Genomic DNA, 26,208 nt, shown 5'->3' on the forward strand with positions numbered 1-26,208 from the left:
CGGGACAGACATACCGGGAAACCGATGTTATCGGCTACGATGTAGCGCCACAAGTGTAGCTTAGCAGTAAATGTATCTATATAATAAAATTTCTACTGGTTCTAATACAAACATAGGGTCGCTTCTAGAGCTCATGTTTCCCTGGGTCACATATTGAATTATAAACTAAAACTCAATAACGTTCACAAATTACTTGTGACAGTGAGGTCTCATATAGCATGACTGAGCCTCTACCATCAGTTTTAACATTGACATAACGCTCACGTCTACGTAATTTACTTTCTGTACATCTCGCTTCCACTATTGCTCGCATATGCGAGTACGAGCGAGATGCATAGAAAGTAAGTTACTTAAACGTGAGCGTTATGTCAATGTCAAAACTGGTGGTAGCCGTATTGAAGGAAATTCGTTTAAATACGTCCCCTTCCCCGCCATCGATACCGTTAATTTCGCGACTCATTAATTTGGTGCCACCACTGACAAACTCGACGTTAGACATCGGTTACACGCTAATTCTGGCGTCAGTTCAGTCCATCAATCTGGTCAGAATGACGAGAGAATTATCGTGTAACACTCGGACTGATAGACTGATGGTCTGGACCAGGGATGTTGCGGATGCAGATTTTTTGACATCTGCGGATGCGGATGCGGATGAGGATATTTAAAGGCTCACATCCGCGAATGCGGACGCGGATGCGGTTGTCAAGATTAGGTACTTAGAAAACGTCAAATATTACATTTTTAGTATTTTTTTATTTATAAAAACGAAACGTAGTATTTGGGCAAGAATATAGGTGCGTTATATTTAATAAACAGTAACTTGGCCGACTTTTCTGGATCTAGACGATTTCGTTATAGGTAATGACGAAATTACCTAGTACTTACGCCGCCGCTAAGACGTTCCTGTACCGACTTGTTCGGCATCCGCATAAGCTCCGCATCGATTTCATGCGGATGCGGATGCAGATGCGGATGTTGAAAATAATGCGGAAGTTCCGCGGTCGCGGATGCGGATGCGGATGTTCGCAACATCCCTGGTCTGGACTGATGAAAATTAAATATTTTAGATAATATTCGTCAGTCCATTTTGAATGACAGAAAACTGATAGGAGTGATAGGAGACTGATCGTGTACCTTTTGTGTCATTCTCGCGTCAGTCACCATATTAGACAAGACTAAATGACTGTGTTGCGTTCTGTATCCAAACGGCGACCGTGTCGTAATTTTATCAGTCTGTTGTCAGTCTGGACTGATCGTGTAACCGGGTCCATTTTCCATCATTCTGGCATCAGTCAAAACTCGAATAAGACTAATACTTATGACTGAACTGAAGCCAGAATTAGCGTGTAAGCGATGTCTTTGATGTCAAGAATGCTGACCCTATGCACTCGTGGTTCGAATCGAGCTTTTAGAGATTTGTTCCTTAAATGTGTAGGTAATGTTCTATCTGAGGTTACGCTCTGAAGAATTACTTGACAATAATTACCGTACGTACCCTGCTCGTGATTAGCGGAGCATTTTAGAATCAGACCAAGCTAAGTAGGCAGCGATTTTGATAGCCTAGAGTCTAGACTCTTATCTAGATTAGTTTCGCTTAGATAATTGGCCCTAGACGGTGCAAGTGTTATTATAACCATCGAACTTTTATGAAATTATAACTGCTTCTTAAAATTATGATTGAAGGTTAACCTAGAGATAACAGTGTGTATATGGTGTGTGTGGTTTAGTAAAGAAAGTTTAGTCCCGGTTCAAATCCTATATATGTATTGTGTGTCATTTCATTGACCAAAACCACAAATTACTTGCCACCCGTGGTTTCCTTGTAAAACCATGCGATACCGTTAATTGCTTCGTGGCTGATTAATTCGGGGCTAACCCTGACACATCGATTAATGTCAGGGTTTTTGCTACGCCAGGGAAGTTTTTCTAGAAAGTGTAGCCGCTATAAAATATTCTTCCTTATAGTAAGGTACAGGGGGGGCAATTCCGACTGCGGGGTAACTCTTTTTGGGTCGCTGCGCCATTAAGTAGAAGTAGTAGTAGTAATTTTTCTTCCTAATTTGATCCATTGGTACAGATACCACAGAATTTCTTTCTTAGCTTCCTATAGAAGAAGTATCTGCAGTACAAGTTTCTTGAAGGAAGCAGTGTACCTATCTATTTATAGATTTAAAAGGCCTACGATCTAATTAAATAAGTATCTAATTAAACAATTTTATGATGGCTTTTTTTTGCCAAAATAAAATTATATTACAAAAATAAATTACTTGTTATACGCGGTTTCCTTTTAAAGCCAAGCATGCCTTAAGGCAATCCGTTTATCTATTACGCTCCTTGCCTCCGATACCGTTAATTGCTTCGTGGCTGATTAATTCGGGGCCAACCCTGACACGCCCAGGGATGCTATTACCGTAGCTTGACGAGCAAATGCCCTATTTTCACTATCTTGATGGTTGTCAACTATTACAGTTTTTTTTATTAAAGGAAAAAAAGAGCGAACTGCGACCTGATGAATTGGCGTAAGCGAGACGAGGCGAATGATAATAAATTTATATCATTTTGATGCGGGCTGTACACACTCGTCGAGAGACCCCGAGACGAGTGTGTACATGCTGCTCCCTTCTCGTCTCGCTCTTCCTTGTCTCGTCTCGCGCTTCTCCGATTGGATCGGAGCGGTGCCGAGACTCTCGGCGAGAAGCTCTCGACGAGTGTGGACAGCCGACAGACATCGAAATATACGTTCGAATTGGCCTCCGGCATAAATAAACATCCATCAAAGGACACATGTATATGGATTGAGTTGAACCTACAGTACTAACCGCCTGGTTCTGTTTAAAAAGCTCTACAAAATGGTTCCTTTTAGCAAAAAAAAAAAAAATGCCAAAAACGGAACCCTTATAAAAATTATAAATGTTCCGTTTTCGTCATGTCGTCCGTCCGTCCGTCTGTCTGCCTGTCCGTATTGCTCGGAGCCATTTACAGGAAACTATAAAATAATATTATATTTTAATGAAATTTGGAACGTAGGAGTATTTTGTAAACCGTTATTTAATTTAGAAGTTAAACTTTATAAAAATGTATTTATAGGGGGTGGGGGCACTTTATATTCATACATGTAATTAAAAGATAAAAAAAACAACTTCAAGTAAAATGAACGTACGCACATCATTCGATAGATAATTTGGAAATAATCGCTCCGAAAGTCGTAATAATTGTATTGTGACACGCAACTTTTTACGAAAATTCGTCCGTTCAGAAAAGTACCTATACCTATACCGAAGTCATCGGTTGATTGTACTTATAAGTTGATTGTGTTGGCTCACTTTACTAATGAAACTCTTCTTTTTGAGCCGAGTTTTCCACGAAAAGTGTTTGTGCTGGTAAAATGATACTTTACACATAAATACGGTACGAAGGTACAGTCGCCATCAGATATATCGGAGCGGCCAAGGTGCTCACAAATATCGGAACACGCCTCTATTGTCAGGGCGTTAGAGCGCGTGTTCAGATATTGTGAACACCTTGGCCGCTCCGATATATCTGATGGCGACTGCACATTGGCTAATTAATAAAAACATTGACCTATAGTCTGTATCTTTAGGTATTTAAAAAACAGTAAACAAAATCTACCCTCAAATGGCTTCTTAAGACAGTTGAGGGTAGATGAAAACATTACATGATCAAATAATGTAGGTTAAAGTCAGGTCGTTCAGTGACAGATCCAGGTGGTTTTGTATTTGGTTGGTTAATCAATTAATGTTATAACTACCCGAAAATGTACAAATCATTTGTTTACTTTTATTTAAGTACCTAAAGATATAGAGTTTTTATAAAGGCCTTAATTTAATTTATTTTATAATATTTACTTTATTATATTATCCATTAAACGATAAACCAGAAGAAAACATTTTATTGCAGTGTAAGTCCAAAGACGCACCGAAATCGCCTGGAAGAGCTATTGGTCAATGAAACACCTGATGAAGGGAGACCTACCTCTATCACTCAAGCGTAGGCTCATGGACATGTGCGTACTTCCAGTTCTCACCTACGGTGCTCAGACCTGGTTATTGACGGAAGCTCAGAAGTTTGCCAGAGAGCTATGGAGCGCAGCATATTAGGTGTAAAATTAAAGGATCGAGTCCGAAACACCACGCTGCGCTCTAAGACTCGAATAATGGACGTAGCTCGGAAAGCTGCCAAGTTAAAATGGGACTGGGCTGGTCATGTCTGCCGAATGCCAGACGACTTGTGGGCCAAGTTAACCACAGAGTGGGAGCCCCACGAGTCTAATCGGGGAGCCGGCAGGCCTCGTCGGCGATGGCGGGATAACTTGGACTCCTTCTTGAGAGGCTGGCCAGATATTGCACTAAATAGAGACGAGTGGAGGAAGAGGGGGGAGGCCTTTGCCCAGCAGTGGGACACAGTGGGCTCTGAATAATAATAATAATAGTGTAAGGGCTGATTTAGACGATGCGAGAACTCGCATGCGAGTTTCATACCATTGCGGGTTTTAATCGGTCGGTTGAATTGGACGTAACCAACAGTCAGAGACAGAGGTTCGGTTTGCAAAAAAGTGGCAAACAAGCATAAGAATCGCCTGGTAGCAAGCAATTAGCGTCGTCCATGGACACCTGCAACACGAGGGGTTGCAAGTGCATAGCCGGCCTTTAAGATGGGGTACGCTCGTTTCTTGAACGTTTCACGTGTTTAACTCTGTCAATTTGAATCCCTTTTTAGTGTAAAATAAAGAAAAAACCGGGCAAGTGCGAGTCGGACTCGCGCACGAAGGGTTCCGTACCATAATACAAAAAACGGCAAAAAAAAACAGTCACCCATCCAAGTACTGACCCCGCCCGACGTTGCTTAACTTCGGTCAAAAATCACGTTTGTTGTATGGGAGCCCCACTTAATTTTATTCTGTTTTTAGTATTTGTTGTTATAGCGGCAACAGAAATACATCATCTGTGAAAATTTCAACTGTCTAGCTATCACGGTTCGTGAGATACAGCCTGGTGACAGACGGACGGACGGACAGCGGAGTCTTAGTAATAGGGTCCCGTTTTACCCTTTGGGTACGGAATCCTAAAAAATAATAGTTTGATGTGGTTAAATTTCCAATACTGCTTATTGGTAATTATTTGCAAACAAGAAATGTAAGATTTAGGGCAAGACACGCGAGACAATGTAAGTTCTGTTGATAATATCAGATCATCGTCAATAATCTATGATGAATCACGATCTGATTGTCATTTACAGATGGATTGATTAATATTTCGATTGAAGTTTGCCTGTAAACGATACTAATATATGTAGTTTCCCGATAACTTATTTGTATCGGGGAACTATACCGATTATTACCTATGGTCTTTGTATGCTAATAGTATAGTAGCGTACAAAGTACATTTTACAATCAATTGATGCGACCCATTTAAAATGTAGCTATTAATATTCGACAAGACTTGATGTTATGGCAATAATATTAAGGTAGAAAATTAAGAAACTTTATACCTATGAAATAACGTACTGTAACCATTTATTAACATCGCTGGTTTAAGTTTCGAACTACTGACATTGCTAAATGAGTTCAGTTTCATAAACTTCGTTAGTAAATAATGAACTAATCGCATGTCAGACTTTTACATTTTGTACTTAATGTTCAAGGAAAATTCTGTTGCACTGGTTTACATAAGGTTTTCCTAGTTGCCTTATTAATTATGTACGAGCTCCACTGAAACTACGTATCCATATTTAATCGCGTTTTCCTTGTAGCTTCGTTAATATTGGCGCTTTGTAAAGGCGAAATGTGAGAATTTTAAAACAATACTTAAATAAAAAAGGAGAGGCAATAAATAATAATAGTTTAGGTACAGGAACATAAATTAATAGTTGTTTTTATTCGATTAATGAAATGAAATGAAAATATTTACTTTCAGGCAACTATTGGCCCATAGATAAATACCTTAAAACTAGCATACATTTTATTATAAAATATATCTTAAAATTAAAAACACACAATTATGGCTGCGACGCAGTTCGCAACTACGCAGTGTCAGGGAGCCGGCCGCGGAACCGCCGGAACTTGACACTCTTCGGCCAAAACTCCTCCTTGGTGAAGGGCGCTAGATGTTCTGTCGGAACGCTCAGCACAAAAGAATTAAAATTCACATTGTGTCGAGATCCCAACTTCACGACCCTCAGGATGAATCCGGACTTGACTCGTACAGTCTTTACGATCTCCTCGACCTTCGTAAGATTAATGAAGTCTGGTAACATATCATTTCTAAGGGTGGAATCACATCTGTCAGCATCGAGCCGCATTTTATATATGAGAAATTGCTCGTTAGTATGAAGATGCGTACGCATGCTTTCAGCTTTTCGATGCGTACGCATCTTCATACTAACGAGCGATTTCTCATATATAAAATGCGGCTCGATGCTGACAGATGTGATTCCACCCTTAATCGAGTAAACGTAAAAGTATTTCTCCACGGGGACAATGCCGTCCTTTACGGCTACCACCAGTTTTGACATTGACAGATACGCTCGCGTCTACGTAAATTACTTTCTATACATCTCGCTTGCACTAATATGCGAGTACGAGCGAGATACATAGAAAGTAAGTTACTTAGACGCGAGCGTATCTGTCAATGTCAAAACTGGTGGTAGTGCTTCTTGAAACGTCGGAGGTAATTTTAAAGCAAGTATTTGTATACGTGATTAAGTCCCGCTAATGTAAACAATAATAATGTGTGAAAATCGTTTAAGTTGAAATCAGTGTAAACCTGACACCATTTACAGATTTTAATAAATGGTACATGAAATTATCCCGTATTTCAAATTTTCCTAGGGGAAAAAAAGCATATGGCATAGACACGCGTCAAAATCATATTACCCGCTCTAAGGTGCGTCTTTAAACGCATAATCTAGACCATTTTTATATTATGCATTAAAGATTGACGTTAAGTGAATCGATTAACATAGATATGAGAAGTCGGAATCATTTTCCGCCTTGTGAATCGCGCTTCTTATAAGAGCCTTCGGTAAAATATATTATTGGAATTTGATTTCCTTTTAAGCTTTGTGACCTAGTTAATATAATCCGACGAGTTACTGACGAAATAGCTCCGTCTAAATATACCTTTCGAAACAACCAATAAATATACAGATGCTTTTTTTTTTATTGTGTAAGTGGTCTCTTAAACTGCTATTTTCTAAATTAGTTATCTGTACAACGTATTAAAAATCTGTAAATTGACATACTACTATATGGATACATATAGTTTAGTATTATGTTACTACCTGTGAGTTCCTATAATTGGCTTCCTGTATCCACTATAATTTCTATGTTATTGTTATAGCTGTTGGACCTCCAAAAAAAAAAAAATAATAAAAAAGAGAACTATCCAGAATTGAGTAAATTTCCTCTGTAGCCTATTAGATATTTTTTTCCATTCTGTATGTAAAACATAAGCACACGTTAAAAAAAATCAATTCCTTTCGTATGAAACATGATCACTCAAAGGTGACCCATGTTTTATAGACTATAGATACAAAACGATCAACCTCGATAACTTGATGAGGAAGTTCTCACCTCGCATCGATCAATAAAGAGAAACAACTGTCATTAGGACTTTGTCCCGTACACTTTGTAACTGATTACTAACTCCTTTCTATTGGTTTAGTGAGGTTGTTATTTTGACAAGGGTGCAATCTCCTTATTAGCGCGGTATTGGGAAAGAGTTTGGAAGAACGATAAAAGGTCGGGTTGTTGGAGATTTCTTTTCCTCTATTTTCGGCTAAGGTAACTTTGCACCGATTTGCAAAGAACACATTTTAGGGAGTGTCAATAAAACGTCATATTTTCTTGTCGCACTCTTTGCAAATGCCACGGAGGGGCGGAGGGGATAGGATTAAGGTGACAACTGTCAACTGTAGCTGCATTACTTTTGCGGCGTCGTTGTTACTTTGCTGCTGTATATATTATGTCAATTTCCTTATTAAAATGTGTGACGTTCGCCGCCGCATTATCGTGACGTTCATTCCATCATCTGTTAAGTGACAGATTGATACTGCAATTGTTATGTTAACTTATGGTAACATTCCATCTCTGACCGCAGCTGCACTACTGGTACTGAACGCGTCGGTGTTATTGTCAATTTCCATAGTAAAATGAACAGTAGTGCAGCTGTCGTTGGAAATGGACTGTCACCTTTACTTCTTGGCTAATGTATTAGCTTTGAACAAGTCGATTAGGTACTTTACTTATTATTATAGCCTATTCTTAAACTTATAGATTTACTTCAATTCAAAATTCAATTCAAAAAGAAGATTCATAAACGAGTTAAAATATTTACCCACCTCTCTTGCAGCGTTAAGTGAAGCTCGGAACTCGGTTATTGAAAACTCATGCCTTCATTATTGGCAGTACTAGTTGGGTAAATACTTTGGTTCAGGCGGAGTATGTCACTTTCTTAGGACGTCACATTCTGAGGACGTCACATTCTGAGTTCGTCACTTTCTGAGTACGTCACTTTCTGAGAACGCCACTTTCTGAGGACGTCACTTTCTGAGTTCGTCACATTCTGAGTTCGTCACTTTCTGAGTACGTCACTTTCTGAGAACGCCACTTTCTGAGGACGTCACTTTCTGAGTTCGTCACTTTCTGAGTACGTCACTTTCTGAGAACGCCACTTTCTGAGTACGTCACTTTCTGAGTACGTCACTTTCTGAGAACGCCACTTTCTGAGTACGTCACTTTCTGAGGACGTCACTTTCTGAGTGTAATATATGAGTATAATTATGTATGAGGGTAGAACCAATTCTCGGCGACAGATTAATGTATACCTACATATCATCGCTCTCTTTCAATAAATGGTTGTTACCAAGTGGACGTGTCTTGTGCTTTCTCTCTCTTCTAGAAGTTCCTGGATAGCTAGTGCACCCTAAGATACTTCAGTGGCGACGAAATCGAACTGTGAACGCGTGTGAAACGTTTTTTTTTAGTGGACGAGAGTGAATATCGCAGTGACAATGTCGGTCGGTAAGATTGGTGCTTTCGATGTCCATAAGGATAATTGGGACTTGTATGTGGAGCGCTTGGGACAATTTTTTTTGGCTAACGACGTTAAGCCGGCAGTGCAAGTACCAACTTTAATCACCGTCATGGGTAGTGAAGCGTACGAACTCATGGCAAATTTATGTTCACCGGACAAACCGTCAACAAAAAAATATGATGACCTCGTGGCACTTATGAAAAAGCACCTACAGCCGACACGGAGTACCATGGCCGAACGATTTAAATTTCGTCAGAGGGCACAAAGATGTGACGAAACCATTGCAGAATATACTGCGGAGTTAAAAAAGTTAACAAAAGATTGTGATTTTCAAGAAGCCAATTTAAAAGATAATTTACGAGACCAATTTGTGTGTGGTATCCGTAATGATAGCATTCGGCAAAAGTTATTTACGGAAGATAACCTAACATTTGAAAGAGCATTTAAAATGGCGGTGGCGATGGAAGCTGCGGAAAGTCATGCGGCGCTGGTACAGGACCGGTCTATAACAGAGAAGGGAGTATCATCGTCCATGATGGCAACGGCAGTGCATCAGCTGGCCGCGGTGAAGCGGGACAAGCGGCAGTCGGCGGAGGCGGCCAGTACAGAGCGTTATGGACCGCGCGGTCCAAAGGTCACGCAGTGCGACGGTACAAAGGGCGCGGGCGCGGGCAAGCGACGAGCCGTTAGGAACAGTGCGCACTGGAAGGGTGCACAAACGCAACAATGTTCGGCGTGCGGAGGGCAACATGGGCAGAGCTCGTGTAAATTTAAGGCCTACGTGTGCAGAGTATGTAACAAAGAAGGGCATCTTAAGAAAATGTGTCCAAATTTGAGGAAAAACGTCGCATTTCATGCGATGTTAGAAGAGCGGGCAGTCTACGAGTATTCAGACAGGGACAGTAACGCCAGTGACGAGGTAAATAACTTTTCTATAGAGGCTAAAAAGTTTAAGAAGTATGGGCCTTACATGGTGCAATTACGAGTGAATAATGTAAATCTAGTAATGGAAGTAGATACGGGCAGTCCGATATCTTGTATTAGCTATGATTGTTATAAACAATTATTTTCTGAGTATCCGTTAAAAGCTAGCGATTTGAATTTGTGTTATTATACGGACATTAATGTCACACCCATAGGTAAAATATTACCTTCGGTTCAATATAATAAAAAATGTAAAGATTTAGATTTGTATGTCATGGTTAACGGGAAAACGAGTTTACTCGGCAGACAGTGGATAGAAGAATTAGGAATTCTGCCTGACGTAGTAAAATCGGTAAATTGTAATAATGTCAGTACGAAACATATTTTTGATATAAACGATTTCAGTTCCAGATATTGTGAAGTGTTTGAAGACGGCTTGGGAAGGTTTACCGGCGGAACGGTGGGGTTCCGGCTGCGCGAGGGCGCGGCGCCCGTGTTCCTGCGCGCGCGGCCGCTGGCGTACGCGCTGCGCGAGCCGGTTGAGCGCGCGCTCGATCAGCTGGTGGCGGACGGTGTGATCACTCCGGTAAACTCGTCCGACTGGGCTACGCCTATTGTTCCGGTGATGAAAAAAGATGGAACCATTCGGGTATGTGCTGACTTTAAATTGACTCTCAACAAATGTTTGGAAGTGGACCGTTTCCCGCTGCCACGAGTTGATGACTTACTTGCTAAATTACATGGAGGGAATCGATTTACAAAATTAGATTTATCACAAGCATACGCACAATTTGAATTAGATGAGTCCAAACGGTTTACAGTCATAAACACTCATAAAGGCTTGTTCATGTACAATCGACTTATATACGGCTTAGCTTCGAGCCCTGGTATTTTTCAGAGGAACAGCTGTTCGGAGATTTACCGCGTGTAGGTATTTTTTTAGACGATCTGATAATAACCGGGGAAGATGACGAAACGCATTTAAAAACGTTACACGAGGTGTTCAGGAGGCTCAAAACTTACGGTCTGAAGGTTAGGAAAGATAAGTGTACTTTCTTTTCCAAGTCGGTGACGTATTTAGGTTTCGTTATCAGTAAACAAGGTGTACACACGTGTCCCGTGAAAATAGAAGCAATAAAAAAAGTTCCCGAACCAAGTAATATTACTGAGTTACGTTCGTTTATAGGCTTAGTAATGTATTATGCGAAATTTGTCCGAAATATTAGTACAATACTCACACCGTTTTACAAGTTACTAAAGAAGGGGGTTACTTTTCAGTGGAACCAGGAGTGTAGTGAGGCGTTTAGGAGAATAAAAGAAATATTAATGTCTAGTGAAGTCCTGGCTCATTATTCTCTCCATCTGCCGGTGGTTCTCACATGTGACGCTAGTAGTTTGGGGGTAGGTGCTGTGGTGTCTCACATTACGCCGGACGGCGAACGGCCGGTAGCGTACGCGTCACGAACACTCAATGCAGCAGAGAAGGGCTATTCCCAAATTGAACGTGAAGCACTAAGTATAATATTTGGGGTGAGGAAATTCCACCAATATTTATACGGTAGAGAGTTCACTTTACGAACCGACCACAAGCCTCTGGTGTCTATTTTTGGCGAAAAGAAAGGAATACCAGTAATGGCAGCTAGTAGACTTCAACGGTGGGCGGTATTGCTAGCCGGATATAATTTTAATATTGAATATGTGCGCAGTGAGAATAACGCGGCAGACGCCCTGTCCCGTTTACCGGTAAAAAGATCGGTCGGTTTAACGAAAGAGGTTACGTATTTGAATTTTGTTCAAGATTTTTTACCCATAGATAAGAAAATGGTTCAGGTTAGCACAGAAAAAGATCCTTTATTAAGGCAAATAGTAAGTTACTTACAGGCCGGGTGGCCATTATCAGTAAACGATAGGGAGGTCCAACCTTACTTTTTACGACGAAACGAATTGTATATGGATAGGGGCTGCATGGTTTGGGGCTACCGGTTAGTAATCCCAGAAGTGCTGCGGGAAAAATTATTACGGGAGCTGCATGTGGGACACATGGGTATTGTAAAAATGAAGAGTATGGCGCGCAGTGTGATGTGGTGGCCGGGCATCGACGCGGACGTGGAGCGCACGTGCAGGAGCTGCGGCACGTGCGCGGCGGAGAGCTCGGCGCCGCCGCAGCCCTGGCGGTACTTGACAGATGCCTGGACCAGATTACATATCGATTTCTTGGGACCCGTACAGGGTAGAACTTTTTTGATTCTTATCGATTCGACTTCTAAATGGTTAGAGGTTTTTCAAATGCAGTCGACCACGGCGAAATCCGTAATTAAGGTATTAAGAGAGACATTCGCGCGTTTCGGTTTACCACGGGAAGTAGTTTCAGATAACGGACCACCCTTTACGAGCCACGAGTATAATAGTTTTATGTCACATAATCGGATCAAGGTCACCTTTGCGGCCGCATACCATCCGGCGTCCAACGGGGCCGCGGAAGCGGCGGTCAAGTTGTGCAAGCGGGCAATTAAAAAGGCTATGCGGGATGGTGGCGATATAGATGCAGCGTTGCAGGCTTACCTTCTAGCGTATCGAAATGTAGAACATAGTACCACAGGGGTATCACCGGCAGAGCTACTGCAGCGTAGGAAGCTTCGTTCCAGGCTAGACTTGTTAAAGGATGGATCGGTAGAAGACAGAGTCAAAGAACGGCAAACAAAGCAAGTAACTTACGCTGGCGGTACATCCAGGGAATTTAACGTGGGGGAAAATGTATGGTATAGGAACTATAGTGGGGGTAAGAGATGGTTAGATGGCAAAATTCAGGAAAAAACAAGTTCACGTAATTACATAGTTGCGGCGGAAAACGGTTCACCCATTCATAGACATGTGGATCAACTTAAAAGTCGCTGGATGAGCTCATATGAGGATCCGTCTCCATCATCACCAACCCAGGAGTCGGACGGTTTGGGGAGTGAGAGCAACGACACATCTAGTGTAACGGTTCAAGATCAATGCTCTGAGGAATCTGGTGGGGCAGCGGTGGCAGCTCCCTCACCACCCCGACCAAATAGGTCAGAACCCACCGACCCCCCGGTCAACCTTCCCCGGCCCACACTGAGACCTAGGGACAAGTTACCACTTGTAAAAAGATATGGTTTCGAGATAGACTAAATACTTTATCATCCTTTTAATGTACCTAGGTTAATTGTAATTTAAATACATGTTAGAAATAAGGGTGGAGGTGTAATATATGAGTATAATTATGTATGAGGGTAGAACCAATTCTCGGCGACAGATTAATGTATACCTACATATCATCGCTCTCTTTCAATAAATGGTTGTTACCAAGTGGACGTGTCTTGTGCTTTCTCTCTCTTCTAGAAGTTCCTGGATAGCTAGTGCACCCTAAGATACTTCACTGAGAACGCCACTTTCTGAGGACGTCACTTTCTGAGTACGTCGCGTTTTTTAGCATAGGTACGATTTAACAGTATAATATACCTGCACGAAAAATGTATACTGCCAGCAACCAGATTAGCTGTTCGACATACGGTCGCTTTTATATCCTACATACCAATACCAATCTCTGTTTGCCTTACGCCTGACTGGTAGAGAATTCCATTTGGCAAAACGTCCTATGTTTCGTGCAATAAAGTGAAAAATAGAGAAATAAATAATAAAAAAACAATCTAATTATGTATAAAACATTATTTAATTCAGAATACTTAGAAACTACAAGCAGCAAAACATTTAGCCACAGATTGGAGTTAGGCCGGCAACAGCTTCGATTCAATACACATAAATGTTTCGCACAGTAGGAACCATGATTTTATCATTCGCCGCTGTGATTAGCTGGTGAAGGTATCATGGCAAGCTCGCTGACACCAGTAGAAGTTCATTCCCACATATTTACATTTAAACGGACTGCCGCTCCTTTCGTGACAACATATTCTTCAACATACCGCGTCTTCTGTCATGTCTCCATAAACTCACGTCTTTTTTTCTGATGATAGTGTAAATTTTGGATATCTGCGTATAAAAATCAGCTCTTGCAGTTTTGGTTCAGACAATATTTCTTCTCGTGTCACCTGTGGAGAATAGGCGTCAAAGGATTTTTTCTTCATATCGGCAACGGCATATTCAGAATATATGTTCAGCCATCAATCACTTCTGCGTATGGAGTGATCCATACTCTCATAGTTCTCATGTTCTGCATATATTTAATGTAATTTATTTGTTTGTTTTCTTCCTATATAGGTTACACGATGAATTTTTAAATTAATATTACATTGTACTTTTAGCCTGACAATAAAAATCTATCATGTCGCCGATTTGACATCGCTGAATTTTTAAAAAAAATTATTGAACTTTTTTGAATGTTTCTTTTTATAACATAATCCTTTACAAACGACGCAGTTGCTAAAAAAATCAGCATCCTCACTTGGCTGCGAGTTGGAAAAAAAGACAAAAGTCAAAGTTTTACGTTCAAGCAGGTCAAGTTTAGATTTTACCTAATTAAAAAAAAACATGCGAGTTCAACGACTTTTGGTTATTTTAGAAACTGCTAGTCCCTAAGTTTTTTTTAAAGGTAAAAAAAAGTGACAATAGTCATAATTTGACAGAGTCACCGGTCAAAGGAATCGAGGTGGAAAGTTCCCAAATTAGTAATCTGATAGCCCACGTAGTGAAGAATCTAAAAAAAAACAACGGGATGCACTCCGGGAGTGCCGGCAGAAGTGAAAACTCAATGACATTGTAACAGTTTTTCGATCAGGTCACGTGTCCGTCTTACGTCTTACGAATCTTACGGTCACGTGACCTGTTGCGAGTTTAACATTTTTTCCCCATCACAAAAAGTGCACAGCGCCGCTAAAGAAGTTTTCACTTAAAAAATTTTGGACATCGAGGTTTGTACCACCCTGTATAGAGTAGTTAATACCACCATAACTAGTAGGTAAATATTTAGATTCATATTAAAATATGTGACTTTTAAGTACCTACTGTATAATTATTTACAAATTAAATTTAAAATTTTTGTTTTAATTTATTTTTTTATGTTAAAGTAAATTTTAATTAAAACTAGAGATTAAATAAAAAAAACACAAATTATAAAAAATATACTTACCTACAAAAAAATATGCCTGTTATTATTACCACTCTGTATAAATTCAGCGAGAAGTAGTAAATGACGGTGTGATGTTCTGCTTTCAAATTCAGATTCTATTTTATTTAGATTATGACAAAAAGTCAAATAGCAATATAGTCATCAACCAAATATTAAGCATAACGTCATTAAATTAGAGCTTGTTTTACATTGAGACAATAGGTATCCCTAACTTTTTGCGAGTGAGTAAGAAAGCAGAACAACAGTATCACCTTCGCGTGTTACCGCCGATACCCGATGTATCTTTCTAAAATCCGAAGGTCATTCTGAGAGTTAACGGACTGTAGATAATATGTTGCGCTAGCTTCGACCCGCGACTTCATCTGCTTGGAAATATGATGATGATGATGATGATATCGTACCTATGCTAAAAACGTGACGTACTCAAAAAGTGACGTCCTCAGAAAGTGGCGCTCTCAGAAAGTGACGTCCTCAGAAAGTGACGTACTCAGAAAGTGGCGTTCTCAGAAAGTGACGTACTCAGAAAGTGACGAACTCAGAAAGTGACGTACTCAGAAAGTGACGAACTCAGAAAGTGACGTACTCAGAAAGTGACGAACTCAGAAAGTGACGTCCTCAGAAAGTGGCGTTCTCATAAAGTGACGTACTCAGAAAGTGACGAACTCAGAATGTGACGTCCTCAGAATGTGACGTCCTAAGAAAGTGACATACTCCGCCTGAACCAATACTTTAGTCTTTATTACCTGTGGAGTTTCTAGGAACTATTAACCTGGGATAATAGACTATCAGAACTTTGGTGTAGTACCGAAAGAGCTATCTTAGAAATTGGTATTATATTATGCGTCTTAGCTGTGTAGTCGTCCTTACTGAAAATGTTTGGTTAAACTTAAGTTAAGTTCATTAAATAATTAAATATTATGTTACTTAATGCAAGAGCTATTTACAACGTAATTATAATTACTAGGACACGATGTAAAAGACAACTTGGATTCAATTTAATTGTAACGTCAAATTGTACGGCACTAGCCCTCGCTTTGGCGAGTCAAAACACTTCTCTTTAAATCGCGACTTAAGTCATTAAAGTCTAACCGTCACATTTCTGACAAAATGTATGGGATTTGACATTGACCGTCAGTTTTGTGACGATTGCTTACCGGCATTATTCATCGTACACAGTTAAGAGAAAATGTCCAAATACTAATAATGGAGTTCCTATATACATTTTAACCTACCTATACCTACCAAAAAATAAAAAAAGGAAAACCAGAGAAAGTACCTATATACATTTTACTATGTCACAACAACATATCCTTCCTGCGCTGTGTGGCTTTCCTATTTTTACTTCTACATCACATCTCGCCCCGTTAAATGCACATTCTACAACACCTACTGATAGTACTGATAATATGTAATCATCCATTTAATTACTAAAGGTAATTACGCAGTTCAATTGGGCAGGACTACTTGACCGCTGCCAATTTGATTGGCCAAATTGACTAGTATCAGAAATCAGGTCAATCACGTGTCGGGGTCAGAAACTAAAGAAAAACTTTACGCCATTAGAAATATTGGATCCAATTTTAGAATTATTAACTTTCTGTAACTGTCAGCTAAACAAACGTAATAAGTTATTGGGTCATTTGGGTATCAAACTTTTTTAAGAATCTTATGATTTTTTAAGGGTTCCGTACCCATAGGGTAAAAACCCTATTACTAAGACTTCGCTGTCCGTCTGTCTGTCACCAGGCTGTATCTCATGAACCGTGATAGCTAGGCAGTTGGAATTTTCACAGATGATGTAGGTATTTCACATAAATTTATTAATTTCCGCTGCCTAAAGGTTGTCTGGAAGAGATCGCTTTTTAGCGATAAGACCGTCTGTTGTTTAACCTCTTCTTCCTGTATTATTTGTATTGTTTTCTGTAATGAGGTGTGCAATAAAGAGTATTTGTATTGTATTGTATTGTATTTCTGCTACCGCTATAACAAGAAATACCTACTAAAAACAGAAGAAAATAAATATTGAAGTGGGGCTCGTACTACAATTTTATGCCGTTTTTTGCGTAATGGTACGGCACCCTTCGTGCGCGAGTCCGATTCACACTTGGCCGGTTTTTTTTAATTACAAAAGAAGGTTTTTCTATAAACTCCTCAGGGTAAAATTTGAAAATGAATTGCGTATTTTTTCCTAAGAAGTTATTAATTGAAACAAACAATGTATTTTTCAACATTCTTTGAAATTGCCGCGCATTTTCATTCAAAGCTAAAAGCATATTTTTTTAAGCTTGTCCGAGCGTAAACAAAAGCCGATTTAGGAAGACAAACACTTGAATCATAAATGCGATTACTCTGAGACAGCTGGGACCATGTTTCAATGGTGAATTTTATGTGTCAAAATTTATCGAATAAGTATAGCGTACTCGTTCACTCTAAAGCGTAAGCATAACGCACGAAAGTGACGCGTTGATATATTTACATTGAACTTTCATCACAGTCGACTTGCTTAGTGTCGGGTAAGATTAGTTACAAAACGACGGTTTCCTGCTTCACTTGATGTAAAATGACATATTTACGATGAATTTACTATTAACCATGTTGTTTGTCTCTAATCAAATAATATTGTAACATCTGTATACTGACATTGCACAATCTGACAATAAATGATTACTTACTTACTTTATTAAGTTTGGTCTCATGTGATATGAATAGGGTATTTGCTTATTTGTATTCTGTTGTTGTCTACTGGTATATTTCGCCTTCGTTGAATAATATCATGTATCCTTTATTAGATCAAGAGGTCGTAAGGAATGGGGACGTAGATAAACATTATTATTAGACAACTGAATTTGAAGGGATAAGTCGGCAAACGTAATAACAATCAGGAGCATAGAAATATTATTATGAAAAATATTTGATGTAGTTGTGTACTTTAGTACTTTTGTTGGTACGTAGGTAACGTATTCAATTGGCTACTTTCCTACTAGTCAAATCAGCTTCTTTTTTAGAACTGTCAAAACGATTTGCTAATATGGAATTTATATGAAAACGTGTGTAGTGACGTCACAGTCAACTTACCTACTTTTTATACTTTCATCCGATTTATTAAATAGAAATTGTGTTTTTATAAATAACTGCTATCTATGTTTTTCTAATAATGATCTGGTGCTTTATTTCGTGCACGGTGTGAAATAATTTATTTTAAGTAGAGGAAAGTACCCAATTATACAAACGGGTCTGCCGCAATATAATTGCATTGCTTTTACCTTAAATTCCGTCTCGCCGTGACCATAGCTGGTGCAACTCAGCTGAAACGTCGGAATTTAAGGCGAGGCCGGATAGGTCTGAGCGCGGGCAACCCCATTTCCCGCCGAGGTATGTATAGTGCTTTTCTCAAACATGCAATGAAATAAATAAAATAAAAAATCCACGAAACCCAAGTTTTATTTATAGAAAAAACTAAAAGTAATGTACACCCAAAATATAACCAACACGTACCTATATCATTATCACGCGTATGTTTTACACGAGTCGTGTATTTTTACTACCCGTATATTTTCATGTACCTTTGATTTTGTTCGCCTTGTATCTGTCTGACTGTCGTTTTCGTCACATAAGTTTACATAGTCTTTCATGTTGATATCATGTTTCACATACATCGTTGATTTATGCACGGAGTAAATAAGTCATAGTCTAATAAAACATGGTCTTCCATTCCCAGAGTGACACGGGCCTACGTCACAACAACATGGCCGCTATATATAGCGCTATCGCATATTATCATATAGCGCTGTCGCATGATGACGTAGGCCCGTGTCAGTTAGGTGACCTAGAAAAGACGGGAATGGAGTACCAGGCGGAGTATATTATTATACCATGTAAATAAGTATAATTTCCACAGTGTTGACGAATTTGTAGTTACATCCATTTAAAATATGCCACAAAACTGTTTCTAATAAACTGTAAGCCATTTTTCTTAGTTTCTAAAATAATAAAATTGCCATAAGCAACCATATACATACTTCGTCTTTGACTTGGCGGCAGAGGCAGCAAGATATTAAAATCAATTCTGCTTACGCTGCCAATTCCAACGCCTACGATTACAATTAATATTAATTTCATTATTTCGTCGGAACTAGGGTTTGCAATCCGGATCCGAAATGTATGAAATTATCCGGATCTGGATCCGGATCCGCGGATCTTCCCATACATTTCGGATCCGTCGTGCAAACCCTAGTCGGAACTCATATTAAAGTCAAAAAATCAAAAACGCACCATAAATCCAATAAAACAGAATGAATATTTTTCAACTTTACCTCCATAACAATTTAAAAAATATAACTACGCGTGTTTGAGTAGACCTTTTTACCGCTAACGTTTAGATTAAATATTGTAAATGTTTTTATTTGTGTAGTTAAATTTATAATTTAAAATTATAAAATTATAGAATGTATTATTTATTAAGTTCATGTTGATTTTATACAAATAAAACTGCAAATTATAGCAAACATTATTTTTTTTTATAGGCGTAGTGGCAGAGTGTGATTACGAACCATAAAGCAAATACTGCCTCTATTTTTTTTTTAATGGATGAATGCCACGATGCTGTGTCACAAATATCTGTGAAATGAAAATTAAAAAAGAGGACTTTGCCGGTCTAGGCCTGCAAGATGTGTATGAAATTCCATTAACGACCTTTTGTCCTAGCCGCACCTGAAACGTCATACTTCGCAGCCTATTATAAGGAACATAACATCAATATTTCATTGCATGTTTGAGAAAAAACAATTATATCGCGGTAGACCCGTTTGTGTAATGAAATATGTGTACAAAACGCGCGAGTTTAAAGTGTTACGTAGGTAACGTATTAACGTTATTCACAATTCATAAACGTCAAATCTAACAAGTCACAAGGAAATCGTTTGTTGGCTATTTGTCATATTGACATAATATATCCTCTAGACGCCAAGAGACGCGAAGAGACGGTCTGTTAATAAAAGTAATAAAAGTAAAATAAATGTTATAACTACCCGAAAATGTACAAATTTTTTGTTTACTTTTATTTAAATATCTAAAAATACAGAGTAAAGTGTCATGTCTTGCTGACTAGTTTTGTAAACAAACCGCCATATTAAAATTGTCACTGAATGATGATTTCAATATGGCGGTTTGTTTACATAATTAGCAAGTTCCATAGAATTACACTTTATAGAAACTAACTTATTTACGATTTTCGTAGGACCGAAAAGGTTTATAAGTACCGACAAGTGGTAATCGTTCTAATCAGCATGGTCTACTGATGTGTCATTGCTATGGCAAAGCACGAGCTACGCAACCTTTATTAGGTACTAACCTTTTTTTTTAAAACGGTAGGTAGGTAAAAAGGCGCGCTAAGATCAAAGCAAACTATTTGAACTAGGTTATTCAACCGTCTATTTCCCGAGTCCCCGTACTAGCTGCACTAATCGATCGCAGCTAAGCGTTTGTTTACATTGAGCGCAAACGCATCTGTCCGAACAGACGGGATTACTGGCGCGGCTCCAAATGGTCATCACCGGTGATCCTTCAAAATAGGCACAGCATGCCGTTGTTTTATTGCACGTCTCAATCGTATGTAAATAGAGTTAGACCATGAAAAGTTTGCAGTGATTTTGATTACCCACGCAGTGCAAGTGTTATTTTAAACGTCAAACGTCTATGAAATTATATGAAGACGTTGGGAATAAACCCAGAAACGACGCAAAACCGCCAACTATATGGCGACAATGTATTAGGGAGGCCGACCTCGAATAGGGATAAAGGCAAGGAGAGAAGAAGAAGAAGAAACGTCTATGAAATTATGACGTATAAATAACACATGCACTGCGTGGGCTATCAAAATCGCTGCAGACTTTTCTTGGTCTAACTCTAACAGTGTTTTGCACAACTGGGGGCCGGTTTTGATTTAAGAGTCACGAGGATCTAGCCGCTGCCAGGCAAACGAAATCCGCTCTCATTTTAAAACGACACATTATAGAGATAAGAGCGGATTTTCGATTTGGGAGCGGCTTTTTAGCGGGTTCGTGTGTCTCTTAACAATTAGTGACGATTCGTCACAAATGCCAATAAGTGCGGACGAGATGCTTAATGACACGACTTTCTATTGCATTTCTTGTGCACCAGTGAGCGTGAGCGATCATTAAAGTCGTACCAATTTATAATCAAAACCATAACGTTTTGTTAAATTAGAATAGGCCTCCTGTTTGTTTAACGGTGTTAGCACGTTTATTTGCTTTGCGTGGAACAGTTTGATTGAAATGCTTTATGGCATAACAATCATATGTGCGTTAGAAAATTCATTTGATTGTTTACAATAGACTCAAGGGATCAAACCAATTTTTAGGGTTCCGTCCCAAAAGGTAAAAGGGACCCTATTACTAAGACTTCGCTGTCCGTCCGTCCGTCCGTCCATCCGTCCATCCGTCCATCCGTCCATCCGTCCGTCCGTCCGTCCGTCCGTCCGTCTGTCTGTCACCAGGCTGTATCTCACGAACCGTGATAGCTAGACAGTTGAAATTTTCACAGATGATGTATTTCTGTTGCCGCTATAACAACAAATACTAAAAACAGAATAAAATAAAGATTTAAATGGGGCTCCCATACAACAAACGTGATTTTTGACCAAAGTTAAGCAACGTCGGGCGTGGTCAGTACTTGGATGGGTGACCGGTTTTTTTTTGCATTTATTTCCGTTTTTTTTTTTCATTATGGTACGGAACCCTTCGTGCGCGAGTCCGACTCGCACTTGCCCGGTTTTAAACAAGCAGATACGTCTGAGAGCGAGCGTGTGTGTGTGTGTGTGTGTGTGTGTGTGTGTGTGTGTGTGTGTGTGTGTGTGTGTGTGTGTGTGTGTGTGTGTGTGTGTGTGTGTGTGTGTGTGTGTTTGCCTGTGTGTATGTGTGTGTATATTACATTATCGTAACTAATAAATCTTCTATTTCTGTGTAGTTTTTAGTTTTCAGCCAGTTTAATACTTTACTTTTACATTCTTTCGATGTAGAAGGATATAAATCAATGGCATTATCCATGGTCTAATAAAACATGGTCTTCTATTCCCAAAGTGACACGGGCGTACGTCACAATAACATTGCCACTTTATTTCAACATAACATGTTACATGGGTACATTATAGCTATGGTTAATAAGTTAAAATATTTCTTTATAATTTTATAATTTTCATTTATAATGTATTTTATCTTAAATTTTACAATAACACGTCATTTTTAATTATTCGTTAGCAATATCTTCCGATTCACGAAAGAAATTTCAGACGTTCGGGTAATTCTGTTTACATTACTGGCAACACAGGATAGCGCTGTCACATTTGACAATTCGGATCTAGATAACTTCATGCCCTGACCGTCATCCTTGTCGAACGCGTGTTAATTGTTATTTCCTTCTCGCTCAGTGTCAGCAGTCGCAGTGTTTTCCAAACTTTTCACGTCGTAAGCTTGGTAATTAATGTGTAACTGTGAATTAGTTTTTTAACCGTTTGTCTTGTATAGATAAATAAAGTTTAATTTAATACATTAGATTTGTTTTATTTTACTATGTTTCTACATGAATAACTTAAAATTAATGCCGTTAAAATAATTTTCACCGTTGGTTAAAATTCTCCCACATTTTAAAGTTTGAGAACCTGTAAACAGCATGATGACGTAGGCCCGTGTCAGTTAGGTCATACGCGAATCTCGGAATAGAGTACCAGGCGGAGTATATTATTATACCATGGCATTATCTATAAGATTATATAATTTTGCAGATAGAGCAACGTATTGTCTTCTAGCATATACAGACTTTGTTTTTGGAATGGAGAGAACATTTCGTTTCCTTTTCCTTGTGGACCTATGTAATTTTTAATTTTCCTTTGACTTACAAATACCATACGTTTTCGATACTCCCTATTGTGTACATAATAAGCGAAATTCCACCGTATACCGTATGTCCTACAAAACTTTTATTGAGTAACGAAAACGTATGGTATTTTCGAAATTCAAACGAAACTTACATACATTTTTTTGTCCTAAATTTCCAAATCGTAACCTAGCATTAGAAGGTGATCGTGACGTTTCAATCTTTTATTGAACCAGGTCCTTTTTGTAATAGCAATAATATTTTGTCCTAAATTTCCAAATCGTAACCTAGCATTAGAAGGTGATCGTGACGTTTCAATCTTTTATTGAACCAGGTCCTTTTTGTAATAGCAATAGTATTATTACCGAAGATATCCCGGACATCAGTCTGTACGAGATTAGGATGGCCCTGAAGCAGCTTAAGAACAACAAGGCGCCGGGCAAAGACGGAATCACTTCAGAGCTTCTGAGAGCGGGTGGAACACCGGTACTTAAAGTCCTCCAGAAGCTCTTTAATTCCGTCTTGTCCGAGGGCATAACGCCTGAAACATGGAATAGAGGCGAGGTGGTGCTGTTCTTCAAAAAAGGTGATAACAACCTATTGAAGAACTACAGACCCATCACGCTTCTGAGCCATGTCTATAAGCTGTTTTCAAGGGTCATCACGAACCGTCTCGAACACAGACTTGATGACTTCCAGCCTCCCGAACAAGCCGGTTTCCGAAAAGGCCATAGTACCATAGACCACATCCATACGCTGCGGCAAGTTATACAGAAGACCGAAGAGTATAACTTGCCATTATGCTTAGCGTTTGTGGACTATGAGAAAGCCTTCGATTCGGTGGAAACATGGGCGGTGCTTGAGTCTCTTCAGCGATGCCATATTGACTATCGGTACATCGAAGTGTTGAAGTGTTTGTATAGTAACGCCACCATGTCGGTCCGAGTACAGGAGCAGAGCACGAGGGCGATTCCATTGCGAAGAGGCGTAAGGCAGGGAGACGTTATCTCTCCGAAACTGTTTACTGCCGTAATGGAAGACGCCTTCAAGCTCCTGGAATGGGAAGGACTTGGCATCAACATCAACGGCGAATACATCACTCACCTTCGGTTTGCCGACGATATCGTAGTCATGGCAAAGTCGATGGAGGAACTCAGCATGATGCTCGATGACCTCAACCGAGTTTCACAACGGGTGGGCTTGAAAATGAACATGGACAAGACGAAACTTATGTCAAATGCCAATGTTGTGCCCATCCCAGTCTCTGTTGGGAACTCGGTACTCGAAGTTGTTGACTCGTACATCTACCTAGGACAAGTAGTCCAATTAGGTAGGTCCAACTTCGAGAAAGAGGTCAACCGCCGAATCCAACTCGGTTGGGCAGCGTTCGGGAAACTACGTAATGTCTTTTCGTCCGACATACCTCAGTGCCTCAAGACGAAAGTCTTTAATCAATGTGTATTACCAGTGATGAATTACGGCTCCGAAACGTGGTCTTTCACTATCGGCCTCATCTCAAAACTTAAAATCGCTCAACGAGCTATGGAGAGGGCTATGCTCGGAGTTTCTCTACGTGATCGAATCAGAAATGAGGAGATCCGTAGACGAACTAAAGTCACCGACATAGCCCACCGGATTAGCAAGCTGAAGTGGCAATGGGCAGGCCACATTGCACGCAGAGAAGATGGCCGATGGGGTCGAAAAGTGCTCGAGTGGAGACCACGGACTAGCAAGCGCAGCGTAGGACGTCCACCCACAAGATGGACAGACGATCTTGTTAAGGTCGCCGGAAGACGCTGGATGCGGGTCGCTTCCAACCGGCACGTATGGAGGTCCAAGGGGGAGGCCTATGTTCAGCAGTGGACGTCTTATGGCTGAGATGATGATGATGAATAATATTTTCAATAACAGTTAAAAATACCCAGGCTTTCAGACAGGCCTATAAATCAACAAAGTGTATTTTTATTGCACATAAAATTGCAGATTCTGTGGAATCGTTTGACGGTGTTACCACATATATCTGTTTAACAGGAATAGTATAGCTATCGTTTATATGAGCGCCTTATACTAAGACAATAGAGTGTAGATTCTAATTAGTTTTTCACGTATTAGGTTTGCACTTAACCTTTTGGACGCCAATGACCGATATATCCGCACCGCAACTTCAACGCTAAAGACCGATTGATGGATCACATACCACAGAGCAACATAGACCTACATGCATGCATAAAGTTCAATTTCAGTTTTGACACTTCGGTGACGTGGCGTCTGAGTGACAGCTTTTGTGTTTAACACGGCGTCGAAAAGGTTAATATGTCGCAAAGGCATTCTGAGTTTGAAGATATTTTTAAGCACCCAATTCCTTACTAACGAGACTAAGTTGAACGCAATAGGGCAGTTACTACACATCACTAATTATTTTCTCAAAATAGGAACACTGCTTGATTGATAAGTATACCTATGCTAAATTACTGTTTTTTAGTTTAGACTTCGAAGGAACACTAAAATAAGTCGCAGGTAGAAAGACAAATAGAAGAACGCACATAGCGAAACTATAAGGATTTTTTTGCATTGCAAATCCCTGGAAAGTATTATCTTCTTTAATAATGGACAATAGCCGTAGCCATTTTCACCGCAATTTCGTGGACACTTCATCATCAACGCTATTCACACGCCGTAATATTGCGAGGAAAGAATTATAAATGATCGCATTTTTGTCTTCTAGAGCCACCTATTCTTAGGTAGTGTCAGATTTATTACCTACAAGGCTGCGTCATGACTTCATGACTGTGGCAAAATATACCCAACACTTCAACTATGTCCAATTTGGGGTCTCGAATCACAGTGGGAGGTCCTTTTATTGCTCTTACTTGTGGGAACATAGTTCAGAGTTGGTCACCGTTACCAACTTTTAATATGTTGTTGGATATGGCATTGAGACCCCAACACTGCCGGGAGACAGTGGCGCAGGCCATCTAATTCAGCGTACTGCCGTCATCAAAATGGCACCCGCCTCGTTGCTTTGCACATATACGTAATGGGTTGCCTTACACACATAGCCATTTTGAAGACGGCATTATGCTGAAGAAGTTAGTCTGTGCCCCGGTGTCCCAGCAGTTTTGGTGTCCCAATACCATGCCCAACAATGATATTTAGAAAATGTTAGTTTTTGAGAGCCTCCCAAGCTTATTAATACATTGAATCTAACTACCTACTGAGGCTACGATTCAA

General features: G+C 39.7%; 1 protein-coding gene across 1 annotated transcript; it reads left to right on the forward strand.

The window, feature by feature from the left end:
• The first annotated feature begins 8,782 nt into the window (after window positions 1–8,782).
• On the forward strand, window positions 8,783–10,908 carry LOC134798003 (uncharacterized protein K02A2.6-like). Its single transcript, XM_063770337.1, has one exon. The coding sequence runs from the start codon at window positions 9,031–9,033 to the stop codon at window positions 10,906–10,908; it is 1,878 nt and encodes a 625-aa protein (XP_063626407.1). The 5' UTR covers window positions 8,783–9,030.
• Window positions 10,909–26,208: the final 15,300 nt, after the last annotated feature.

Source organism: Cydia splendana, chromosome 16 (assembly GCF_910591565.1).
Source record: "Cydia splendana chromosome 16, ilCydSple1.2, whole genome shotgun sequence".
NCBI classification, from domain to species: domain Eukaryota; kingdom Metazoa; phylum Arthropoda; class Insecta; order Lepidoptera; family Tortricidae; genus Cydia; species Cydia splendana.

Coding starts and splice junctions, on each gene's coding strand:
- LOC134798003 (XM_063770337.1), top strand. CDS start 9,031: ATGTCGGTCGGTAAGATTGGTGCTTTCGATGTCCATAAGGATAATTGG.